The 11,556-nt window shown below is 43.0% G+C and overlaps 2 protein-coding genes, 1 long non-coding RNA gene and 1 pseudogene across 3 annotated transcripts; 2 read left to right on the top strand and 2 right to left on the bottom strand.

Annotated features, from left to right (window-relative positions):
- The first annotated feature begins 273 nt into the window (after positions 1 to 273).
- On the top strand, positions 274 to 1,774 carry LOC6049972. The gene is made up of 3 exons (XM_038264432.1): positions 274 to 940; positions 1,026 to 1,170; positions 1,248 to 1,774. Exons 1-3 carry the CDS (start codon positions 866 to 868, stop codon positions 1,382 to 1,384), a joined length of 357 nt encoding a protein of 118 aa, XP_038120360.1. The 5' UTR covers positions 274 to 865; the 3' UTR covers positions 1,385 to 1,774.
- A 596-nt stretch (positions 1,775 to 2,370) lies between these two features.
- Positions 2,371 to 2,914, top strand: LOC119769829. Its single transcript, XR_005278535.1, has 2 exons — positions 2,371 to 2,507; positions 2,570 to 2,914. It is a non-coding gene; the product is annotated as an uncharacterized LOC119769829 (long non-coding RNA).
- A 1,596-nt stretch (positions 2,915 to 4,510) lies between these two features.
- On the bottom strand, positions 4,511 to 5,026 carry LOC119769038. The gene is made up of 2 exons (XM_038260921.1): positions 4,888 to 5,026; positions 4,511 to 4,830 (listed from the first exon to the last, which is right to left on the bottom strand). Exons 1-2 carry the CDS (start codon positions 5,024 to 5,026, stop codon positions 4,577 to 4,579), a joined length of 393 nt encoding a protein of 130 aa, XP_038116849.1. The 3' UTR covers positions 4,511 to 4,576.
- A 4,419-nt stretch (positions 5,027 to 9,445) lies between these two features.
- LOC6031416 lies at positions 9,446 to 10,511 on the bottom strand (annotated as a pseudogene).
- Between the last annotated feature and the right edge of the window lie 1,045 nt (positions 10,512 to 11,556).

Raw genomic sequence — 11,556 nt, 5'->3', positions numbered from 1 at the left:
TATTTTAAGTAATCTAACGACAATCGGTTACATAGTGATTTTGATTTAGAAGAATTTATCGTGGAAAACGTGAATTTTGCAAGTGGATCAACCAAACACGTGGACGAGAATCCATCAATGTTCCATAAAATAAACCGTCTAAAATTCTAAAACACCGCAAAAATCAGATTTTAATTGTTGGGGGAGGGGGGGGTCTTCAAAGAGAGGTGGATTTTAACTCAAGAAAAAGGGGAGGGAGATTGAACGTAGATCAGAAACTATAACATACACTCAAAATAGTGTTCACCACATAGTAGCATGAAAATTCAGGTGGCAGTCAATTTTTGGTCCAAAACAACGTTTTACAGGAGTCATGCAACTATCACAGTGCATTCCCGTCAAACCGACTTGATTTTCATGCAGCCTACCCTCACACAACTAAATGTTGCATGAAATTCCAGCCTGAAAATTTGAAGGCGTGGTTTGCAGTCAGCTGTTTATTGGTTTGCATGAAATTCATGGAACACCCGCATGAATACTGATACGGAAAAATTCCGCACACCGTTTCATGCAACAATGTGGTGAAAAGTTTGTTAGTGTTAGTTGAGATGATTGAGAGGTTACATGAATTTCCCGTCTAAAAATTTTTCGAGACTTGCCGATCACAAGCTTGCTCAGTTGGCCTTGCTCCGTGACTTGCGACGGGTGTGTTTTTATAAAAAAGTTGAGAGTTGAACTTTACGCGTGGACTCTAACCATCATAAGATTTTTCGGTGCTTCCGTCAAGATCGTCTCACTCGAGGCGGACAAACCGCTGGAGCAGCAAACCGAGCGCAAAGTTACAATCGTCGGCACGCCGGAAGCCCAGTGGAAGGCCCAGTATCTAATGCGGGAAAATGGCTTCGTGTCCGGCACCGCCGACGTGAGATTCACCGTGGAGATCTTGGTGCCGAGTGCGCAGGTGAGTGTAAGCCATGACATGGCCCGGCTGCCCGGCCCTCGACGGAGTTGACAGAACTAAAAAAAATCCTTCAATTATCCAACAGGTCGGACGCATCATCGGCAAGGGTGGCCAGAACGTGCGCGATCTGCAGCGGGTCACCGGAAGCATAATCAAACAACCCGAGCACACGGCCGCGATGCACGTCCACACGTTACACGTCGAAAAAATAACGGCTTGCATTCAAATTGGTAAGTTTTCAGCTTTTCCCAGATGTGATTTATGTTATTTTACCTAAGTTTTTTTTTCTATATTTTTTTATTTACAGAAGACGTATGGGATGATTGCAAACAAGAATTTGATGCATTTTCTTCTTTGTCCATTCATCAACGGAGGGAACCTGTTCCATTTCTGGCGATTCGAAGCCATAGAATTTTGACGAATGCTGTTAATCTGCCGGCGTAGGATAGCTGAATGGCACTCGTAGTGGCCCAACCGCTCCCAAAAGCAGATAGATCAGTACTGGCCGGGGCACAGGGATCGTGCCCCCGAGGGATGATGGTGAGATCTCACCGTCCCAGACGTCACCGAGAAGGAAACTCCATGTCAGATGGACCAGGTGTGTCAGATGTACCAGGTGGATACAGTGATTTATGCAATAGTGTGTGAATATTGTGAAATTGTGATATTTTAGTGAATTATAAATGTGAATAAAGCAAGCAAATTAAAATCTAGTTGATTATCCCTCATACACTCTTATTTTCTAGAAGGTTTTATGTGCCATAAAAGGCACACAAAACTTTTTGAAAACTTATATCACTAAAGGAGAAATAAACCCCCACCCCCAACCCCCCTGTACTGAAAAAAAAAACACTAAAGAATAACGCGATGATCAAATTCCGAGAAGGTAAAGGCGGCGTGAACTGGCTGCAGTTATGACATGAAAATCATGTGATGTGGTTTATGACTGTATTGGTTTGTTAGAAAATGGACCAAACGTCGCCTCCTGAAGTTCACGTAGATTTGGCATGAACATCCATATGGAAAAAAATCACATATATGTTCATGCTACATTGTGGTGAACACTATTTTGAGTGTACACTCAAAAAATCTTTCACCACAGGGTTGCATGAAAACTCCGGTGGCAGATAATTTTCAATCCAGAACAACGTTTTACATGAATCATGCAACTGTCGCAGTGCATTCATGTCAACCCTACCTGATTTGCACGCAACCCTCACCCACACAACTAAAGTTGCGTGAAATTCATGCCTGAAAAATTGGAGGCGTGGCATGCAGTCATCTGTGTTTTGGTTCGCATGAAATTCTTGTCATATCCACATGGAAACTGCTATGGAAAAAAGTCACTAGCCTTTTCATGCAACATTGAAGTGAAAAATGATGGCGATGAACAAAGCTTTTGAGGTTGCGTGAAATTCCTGTCTGCAAATTTAGAGATGGGCCTGAAAGTCTGAGGACGGTCAGTTGGCTGCTGATTCTCATCAAAGTAACATTGTTTTTGTTTTCTTTCTGTTTGCGCCGGAACATTTCAGCGCTGTTTTTCGAAGTGAGATTTATTGATGCAATAGTAAGCATTTTCCCCATTATTTCGTCGTATTTTGCATAACTTTTTCAATTGCTTTTATCTAGGCCAGGAAAACCGAAGTTCCAGTGCAACAACGTCGGTGCAAATCACCGCAACATGGCCAAGCGTAACATAAAGCCGGTCCAGGACAAGAGAGTCAAACAAACCAGGAAGAAGGTAGGCACTGGTCGCGTCCGGCAGAAGGAGGATCGCTAAAGTGACCAGAGAGACTGATCCGCGTTCCGCAAAGGAGAACCAGGCGTGTGAGTGTGAGATTGTTCGTAGAAAATGCCTCCTACACCGGCAAACAAGGCAATTTGAGTATGTTGTGAATGTAGTGTGAAGTGAAAATGAAACGTTGTGTAAAAGTGATACATAAAATTTGGTGAATAAAAAAAGTTAAAAGACAACCCCTTTTTTCTTCCATAAAAAGACGAAAAAAAAAAAAAGAATTGTATACAAGTAATAAACCACAAGACTCTCGAAGCAACAACGCATGAAAATCCAGCGACCGACTACACTGCTGCGGTTGAATATCACGTTAATTTCCAATAAAAAGCACAGGACAATGTAGTAAAAGCTGCATGAAAGTCCCGTGAAATCCATCAGTGACCCATGCAAACTTGCTTTCTATGTGTGTGTCAGCTGGTTTTTGGTATGCATGAATTTCATGTCACAACCGCATGGGAATAGGTTTGGAAAAAAACCACATACCTTTTCATGCAGCACTGTGGTGAACAGTTTTTTGAGTGTAGCATAAACCGCCATCCCACCCGGTCACGGAAATTTCTAGCAGAGCTGGTTTTGTTAGAATCCTGCTAGAATGATTCTAGCAGGCCTGCCAGAATTCTGTAAGAATTTTCTTAGAGCATTCTGACAGAGCAAAAAACTGTCGAAATGACGTCATTTTCGCCAAACCGCACTGTGACCGCCATCTTGTCAGAAATCTTGCTGGCAAAGTTTTATTTTTATCTAGTCGACAAAAACGTCGATTTGGTGCCGTTCCGTTGGTTATCTGGCCACCCGGAGTTCGGTAAGAATGTTGTCAACAGATATTTTACATTGGAGTCATTAAAACTTTTTTCCACAGGCGCTACTTGCATTGGATTTTTTCAGAAAATTTTCCCCCGGAAGAACTTCACCATTCAAAATCAACCTCAACCACTCTGGCAGCTGCCTACGGCATCCTCTCAGGAATGCTCCTAGGCATTACGGGATGCTTCGAGATGCTCGTCGGATTCGGTGCTTCCACTCCCGTCACAGCAGCTTGGATTTCAACTCATGTTGTCTCGCCATCGTCGTGCAGTCAACTCCTCCAGGAGATGCCACCAAAGCCGCCATGAGTGAAAAGTTGCAGAATCCTTGAAGAATCATCCGAAGTGAAGGGATTGGTAGAAAACCCAGGTGTGAAAGTGTTTGTATGTAATAAAAGCGTTAAACATCTTGTTTTGTTTCACGAAATTAAACAGAAATATGACTAATATTTTCTTTATCAAATGTGTATTATGATCTAGGTAATAAGCTGCAAAAAAAAATCTAGCTGAAACATTCTAACAAAATTCTAGCAGGTCACGGGGCAGTCACGGCGTTCTCACAGGATTCTTACAGAATTCTAGCAAAGCGAAAATATTCTTACTAGAACTGGGCCATCATCCTGCCAGAACTTTGCAAGAATTCTCAAAGAATTCTAGCTCAAATGCAATAACCGGTTCTAGCAGGAGCCGGCGAAATCAACCGGTTCTGCTAGAATCCTGCTAGAATTTTGCTAGAACTATTCTGACAGGCCTCTTGCTAGAATTCTGTAAGAATTTTGCTAGAATTAGATAGAAAAATTTTCTGCTAGAATCCTGCTAGAATTTTGTTAAAATGTTTCAGCTAGATTTTTTTTTGCAGCTTATTACCTAGATCATAATACACATTTGATAAAGAAAATATTAGTCATATTTCTGTTTAATTTCGTGAAACAAAACAAGATGTTTAACGCTTTTATTACATACAAACACTTTCACACCTGGGTTTTCTACCAATCCCTTCACTTCGGATGATTCTTCAAGGATTCTGCAACTTTTCACTCATGGCGGCTTTGGTGGCATCTCCTGGAGGAGTTGACTGCACGACGATGGCGAGACAACATGAGTTGAAATCCAAGCTGCTGTGACGGGAGTGGAAGCACCGAATCCGACGAGCATCTCGAAGCATCCCGTAATGCCTAGGAGCATTCCTGAGAGGATGCCGTTAGGCAGCTGCCAGAGTGGTTGAGGTTGATTTTGAATGGTGAAGTTCTTCCGGGGGAAAATTTTCTGAAAAAATCCAATGCAAGTAGCGCCTGTGGAAAAAAGTTTTAATGACTCCAATGTAAAATATCTGTTGACAACATTCTTACCGAACTCCGGGTGGCCAGATAACCAACGGAACGGCACCAAATCGACGTTTTTGTCGACTAGATAAAAAAATAAAACTTTTGCCAGCAAGATTTCTGACAAGATGGCGGTCACAGTGCGGTTTGGCGAAAATGACGTCATTTCGACAGTTTTTTGCTCTGTCAGAATGCTCTAAGAAAATTCTTACAGAATTCTGGCAGGCCTGCTAGAATCATTCTAGCAGGATTCTAACAAAACCAGCTCTGCTAGAAATTTCCGTGACCGGGATTCCGTGCATCAAATAGACAGAGCAAGAATATTAAAATTCACCACTTTAATGCATGTGGCCTCAAATATATGAAAAAATCGAAAATTAAACTTTTTTTTTGGAAAAATATCAAAATTCATTTGTTTCCATTATACTAAGTACAAACAACACAAAAAAGTCACAAAAAAAGCAAAAAAATATTTTTGGCCGCTCGCTTATATGGAAATACCCCATAGTACGATGGCAGCTTGCAACTAATGGTATCAAATCCCGAACAACTAATTTTCAACAAAAAAAACCAACTCGGTCAGCTGTGTCGGTAATCGAGTATAGAGTAAACAAAACAGCTAAAAATAGCATGGGGAGCTGGAGGAAAGGGAGAGAGAGAGCAATATTTTTGCCTCTCTCAACTTTTTGACATTTTCTGCAGGGTTGGGTAACAACAGTAGGGGCCAGCACTAAACCAGCCGAGAAAAGTCCAAACTCGGCCATTGTTCAGCACTGGAGTAGCTATTAGTGCTGTTGTCAAAGCAGTTTAGCATTTACTTGGAGCTGTAAATGCGCTGTCAGTGCTAAACAGTGACCATGTTTAAGTGCTGGATGGTTACTTGGGCAGTTTATTGAGCTGTCTTTTTCAACAGCATTTTTAAAATATTAATATCTTCTTTTGTATGGGTCATTCCACCTGAAGTGTGCAAGAAAAAATGCAAATTTGAAAATTACCATCTCCGATTCTGCTCAAATTTGGCAGAGCTGTTGAGACTATCAAAACATGCAAAAATCCCGAATTTCATCCAAATCGGACCACCCCCTCCAGTTTTGTACCCTCCCAAAAAATCGACTTTTTGGCGATTTTTGAGCGAAACCCCTATCTTTAAACGACGATAACTCAGGAACCACAAATCTTAGAGAGTCGGTCTTAGACTCAATTTTAAAGGAAATTGGACGTAGAATCAAAATTTGGATTAAAATATTTTTTCTACCTGTATTGCGCAATAAAAAACTTCAAATTGCCGTATCTCAAAACAGCCCTATTTATTTTTTAAATTTGACCTCACCATCGTATTCCCCGTCCAATTTTACATAAGAATCACTTATCGACAGAAAGGAATATGTTTCGTTCCAGAGATATCGAATTTTAAAGTTTTAAGTATTTGAGATTACCTAAATTAGCTACACTCGCCGCATATGCTAGATGCACTTGGGCGCGCTGATCAATAACTGCTACCTGGTTATTTATTGAAACAAGATTTCATCCCAATTGATCATTAGCAAATTAGGCAAAAATGTAGGAATTTGCTGTATTAATCTTGAATGCAGGGCAGAATGGAATTCCCGCTGAGCTAGCAAGAATTGATTGAAATTGATCTTGTGAGTAACACTTAAGAAAAAGTGTACGATACATTATCGTGTTGAAAATTATGAATTAACATGAATAAAACTCTCGTGAAGCATGATTAAGGAGGAGGATTTCTGGAAAGTATAAAACTGAAAAATGTAAGAAAATCACAAAGATTAATCGGATCGAAGATCAAATTAAGTGGTGTTGATTTCGACACCGTCCGAACAATTATCTTTTTTTTTTGTCAATCATTTCGATGTCTTGGAAGACGATACAGCTGCTGTCCATATGTATCAGAAGTATATGGTTTTGTTTTTGAAATTAAATGTACCAGAATTGAAAAAAAAATCATCGATTATTCAGATGAAAATGGCTCACAATATAAAAATCGGATTAATATTATCAATCTTTCAAACCGTAAGGCAGATTTTGGGGTTTATTGCTGAATGGCACTATTTTGCTACCGCACTGGCAAAAGCTCTAGAACCCATGAGAATTATTTCATCTACTAAATCTAGCTCTACATTTGTTCTTGCTTCAAATAAAAAAAATAATTTGATAAAGTGGGAAGAAATTGAGGAATTAGGAAAAATATGAAAACAATAGAAAAATGTTTTTATTTTTTATTTTATTGTGTTGTAAAAACGTTGTAGCATTTGCAAATGAATATTAAAAGTTCAAATTTTACCTAATCTGGATAAACAGTGCATTCAAAATTACCTAATAAATATTCCTTAAACAAAATATAGATTGTTTAAGGTATTGATTATCTCAAAATCGTATAAAATTATAAAAATAATTCATCTTACAGAAGACCAGGTAGTAATTATTGATCAGCACGACTGAGTGCTTCTAGCAGATGCGGCGAGTGTAGCTAATTTAGGTAATTTCAAATACTTAAAACTTTAAAATTCGATATCTCTGGAACGAAACATATTCCTTTCTGTCGATAAGTGATTCTTATGTAAAATTGGACGGGGAATACGATAGTGAGGTCAAATTTAAAAAATAAATAGGGCTGTTTTGAGATACGGCCATTTAAAGTTTTCAATTGCGCAATACAGGTAGACAAAACATCTTAATTGAAATTTTGATCACGGAAATGGATTCTACGTCCAATTTCCTTCAAAATTGAGTCTAAGACCGACCCTCTAAGATTTGTGGTTCCTGAGCAATCGCCGTTTGAAGATAGGGGTTTCGCCTAGGGGGGTGCCACTTAAGGTTTTCGGAGCGGATTTGGATCGGCTCCAGAATTTTCAGACCCGATCCAACTTTTAAACAAGATATGGTTAACTTTTTTGAGAGTGCAGATTTTGACGTTTTGAAACTTCAAGCTGTTTGTTTATGTTTTGTTTATATTTATCAAACGTGGTCGCGTAAAAAAGGATGGTTTTTGTGGCCGATTCCGAACGTTATTAGGTTCGCGGAAGGAACTAGAACGGCCCGGTCTACGAAGAGTTGCTGGCGATAATCGCGGATAAGTGTTTAATGTCATGGTTCCCGAGGAGGAATTTCTATGGCAGCTGCTTCAGGGAATGATTCCCACTTTGGTTCGATCTTGGTAGCGGTGTCCCCTACAGGGCATTTCCGGAATCTATCGTGAGCAAGTACCGCAGGAAGCGGGAGCACCGAGTGGAAAGTTTGAAAGAGAGGCAGGTCTCGGCGAAGCAAAGGCGAGTTGGATCGCATCGCATGCGGAAGGAATGTCCGCAGAGTATCCATCCCGTTTCCCTATGCCTTGGAATGAACCAAAACTGTTGGCGCCGTTGAAGCAATCACATGAATCAATGAATGATTCATTTAAAATGTTGGCTATTGAAAAGGAGCTGATGGACCTTTTGCCACGGGCCGAGGAATACTTTAGCTGTATCCGGTTGAAAGCTGGCCTCCCGAAAGCGATCAACAAATAATTAAACCTTACCTTTCATGATGAATTCTTTCCCTTTCCAGAGCTGTCATCCATAAGCAACGCTTACTCCAACGTAATTTATTCCCAGCGAGCAAGGCCAGGCGCGAACTTCAGCAAGAATTTGTGTTGATCATGGCTTTCTACCTCTTCGCGGCGACCGCTACCGAGGACCTGAAGGAGCGGCGGCGAACTCTAGCAACAGCAACCTAAACCGGCCCATCAAGGATTCCAGTCGTACTCGGGCATGAAGTCGAGCCAACCGCCAAGTTCTTCTAGCAACTAACAGTCCGGCCGGTAATCATCGTCGGCGAACGCTGGCTCTGGTAACGCCAATGCCATGGGCCATTTCGCTGAAAACGGCGAACGTGCTCGGTCCAGCCGGACTCGGTCTTCCGACGAGTCTATACGGTAAAAACCCCATCTAGTCACCGAGGGCTAGCCGCAGACTGATCGGACAAATCCATCAACCCGGTAGCTGCGTCGGCCTCGCCTGCTGCCGTCCCAGTTGCACCTTCACCCTATCCCTAGTTTCTGTCCTATCCATCGTCGGCCGTCCCCGTACCAGTTATGAACCAGCTCGATCCACTGCACCAACGGTACATGATGCTGAACCAGAAACTCGGCCTGGACACTCGGAATATATTACAAGACCCCGTACGGTAAGGGCGGTGGTGACAGCATGGCCTTGGCGACGACAACGACCACAGCTGTAGAACAGAACCCAGCAGTGAGCAACTACCACCTCCGACGAGGGAGTCCACTGGTGGTGGTGGCGGCGTGGGCGTATATGTCGTGATTCGTGAAGCGGAACGGACCCGTAGTTTGGGGCACATCACGGGAGCTACCAATGGGGGAGGCGGGCAACGGTGATTTTAATTTTAAAGTGTCTTTTTTTTGCACGTTTATTTAGTGAAAGTGGGTGTTTAAAGGCAGGGAATAATGGTGATTTAAAATTACTTAGAAAATCTTGAATATTGAGAAGATTCTGGCTCATTGAGAGCAAATCGATCAGGACAATTATAAAAGTATGTACAATTTTAGTGTAAAATGTGTAATGCTAGGTGCTAGGTAACACATTATATTTGTAATCTTACTGAAAAAAACTGTATTTAACTAGAATTGCGCACTCAATAAAATGAAATCTTCTCGTCCTCGAGCGGGACCTTGTAGTCGTACGTGATCTCCTTGTTGACGCCGATCGGCTGCTTCGAGTAGATCACAATCTTCTTCTCCAACTCGATCGTGATGACCTTGGTGTAGCAGTTGAGCTGTGGAAGAGAAGAGAATTGAAAAGGATTAGAAATGGAATCAGAACTCAATTATGTAGAATCTTCTCACATTGCAACTGTGGTTGATGAACCGGGCCAGGTTGCCATAGTTGGACGCGTCGATGATGGTCTCCATGTCGATCCGGAACAGGTACGTGCTGCTGATGACGATCGCTTCCTACTTGATCTCGCGCAGATCCGTCACCGACGGGCGCACCACCTCGTCGGCAGCGATCGATTCCATCGTAAACAGTCGTGGATTGCCGATTTGGCAAACTTGAGCTGGTTTTTGCGGAACTTGAGCAGATCGGACTCGGTGCTGGCGCTAGTTCGATTGGGCTTCTCGCGGAAGACCCTGCATCTTGGTGACGGCCTTGGCCGTTTCGATGTTCTTTATGTGGTTTTCGGCTGCCGTACCGCACAGATGGAGGTATGTGGCCTTTTCCCGCGGGTCTATCTTGCAGAAGCTTTGCGTTCGCACCGACCCCGTCGAGTGCTGTTTGATGTTCATAGCTCTGGCGGATGTACTGAACGTCCTCGGCGTCGAACCCGCGAGTTAGGAAATTGTACAGCATGGACATCTGTGTCCGGATATCCCGCTCGTGGTACTTGGGCCGGGATTGAACGTGAACTGCTGCTGACCTGCGGCAAACGGAAAGCAGGGCCTGCTGCTACGAAAAAGTGGCTGCCGTGGCGGCAAAGGTTTGTAGTGTAGCTGCTGCCACCGCAGCTGCTTTGTCCTTCTTGTACTTGGCCTTGGGGGCGTTCGGGTCTTCCTTTGGTCGACCTGCAGATCGCTGGGTGGGTACGACTGGCGCGACCACAGTCGCAGTCGGCTGCTGCTGCTGCTGAACCTCCATGGGAATTTGGGCAGAAACTGGTAAGTTGCCGTTTCGGACAGATCGAACGCGACCTGGTACACACCACCCTTGACTGTCGAGTAGATCGGCGACGGCCAGCGGGTCTTCTAGGAAGATAAGACGCGATCAGACACCGCGATCAGGAACGCCCAGACTGCTGTACAGGCAAACTAGGCAGCACAGCACCGTGTTGTAGATGAAACTGTTCTGGATGAGGCTCAAGATGACCTGCGGGAAGGAATATAATTATGTTGAGGTTTAGATAATCACATTAGCAATCTTTAACTGAAAAATATACGCCAACATCCGGGTAATTACGTACTCCTTCATAAGCGAAGACTCCACCACGTCCATCCGGTGCGTCTGCAGTGTGATCCACAGCGCCTGCTAAAACTGGCCGGATTTTCCTCCAGTTCGATCCCCAACTGCTTGTAATCGATGTACTTGACGATTATTGTGTCCAAACAATTTGTAATGACGAGAACATCGCTGCCAAATCCGTCCAGACTTCCCGCACTTGCCTAGTAATTTTTTCAGCGCGCCCTTTTCCCATCCCATTCTGCACAACACTTGCTAAATTTAATCCCAACTTATTCAGCAAACCTTCTCACAATCCACCGGAACCGACTCCAACACCAATTCCTTCACGGACACGCGCAGAAATAATCCGATTTCGAGATTTTTTGCAACGGAAACAAAAACACGCCGTTTGTTTTGTTTTGCAAATTAAAGTTTGACAGCTTGTACACGGTTGAGTGAACTTAACGATTTTTAGCTCAAAACGTTCATAGTTTCAGATCGGATTTGGAGGATTCGGAGCGAGTTTCGAAGCGTTTGGAGGGTTTGGAGCCGACCAAGCGGTTTCAAACCCGAGAAACCTGCCGGAACCTAAGTGGCACCCCCCTAGGGTTTCGCTCAAAAATCGCCAAAAAGTCGATTTTTTGGGAGGGTACAAAACTTGAGGGGGTGGTCCGATTTGGATGAAATTCGGGATTTTTGCATCTTTTGATAGTCTCAACAGCTCTGCCAAATTTGAGCAGAATCG

This window comes from Culex quinquefasciatus, chromosome 3 (genome assembly GCF_015732765.1).
Source record: "Culex quinquefasciatus strain JHB chromosome 3, VPISU_Cqui_1.0_pri_paternal, whole genome shotgun sequence".
Classification (NCBI taxonomy): Eukaryota; Metazoa; Arthropoda; class Insecta; order Diptera; family Culicidae; genus Culex; species Culex quinquefasciatus.
Note: the sequence above shows the minus strand (reverse complement) of the source record. Positions and strands in the feature narration are given on the sequence as shown.

What these genes read in the sequence shown, in the direction of transcription:
- LOC6049972 (XM_038264432.1), top strand. Translation starts at nt 866, where the DNA reads ATGCGGGAAAATGGCTTCGTGTCCGGCACCGCCGACGTGAGATTCACC. An exon ending in TCTTGGTGCCGAGTGCGCAG is followed by an intron (nt 941 to 1,025) that starts GTGAGTGTAAGC and finishes ATTATCCAACAG; the next exon opens with GTCGGACGCATCATCGGCAA. An exon ending in AACGGCTTGCATTCAAATTG is followed by an intron (nt 1,171 to 1,247) that starts GTAAGTTTTCAG and finishes TTTTATTTACAG; the next exon opens with AAGACGTATGGGATGATTGC.
- LOC119769038 (XM_038260921.1), bottom strand. Translation starts at nt 5,026, where the DNA reads ATGACGTCATTTTCGCCAAACCGCACTGTGACCGCCATCTTGTCAGAA. An exon ending in ATCTGGCCACCCGGAGTTCG is followed by an intron (nt 4,831 to 4,887) that starts GTAAGAATGTTG and finishes TTTTTTCCACAG; the next exon opens with GCGCTACTTGCATTGGATTT.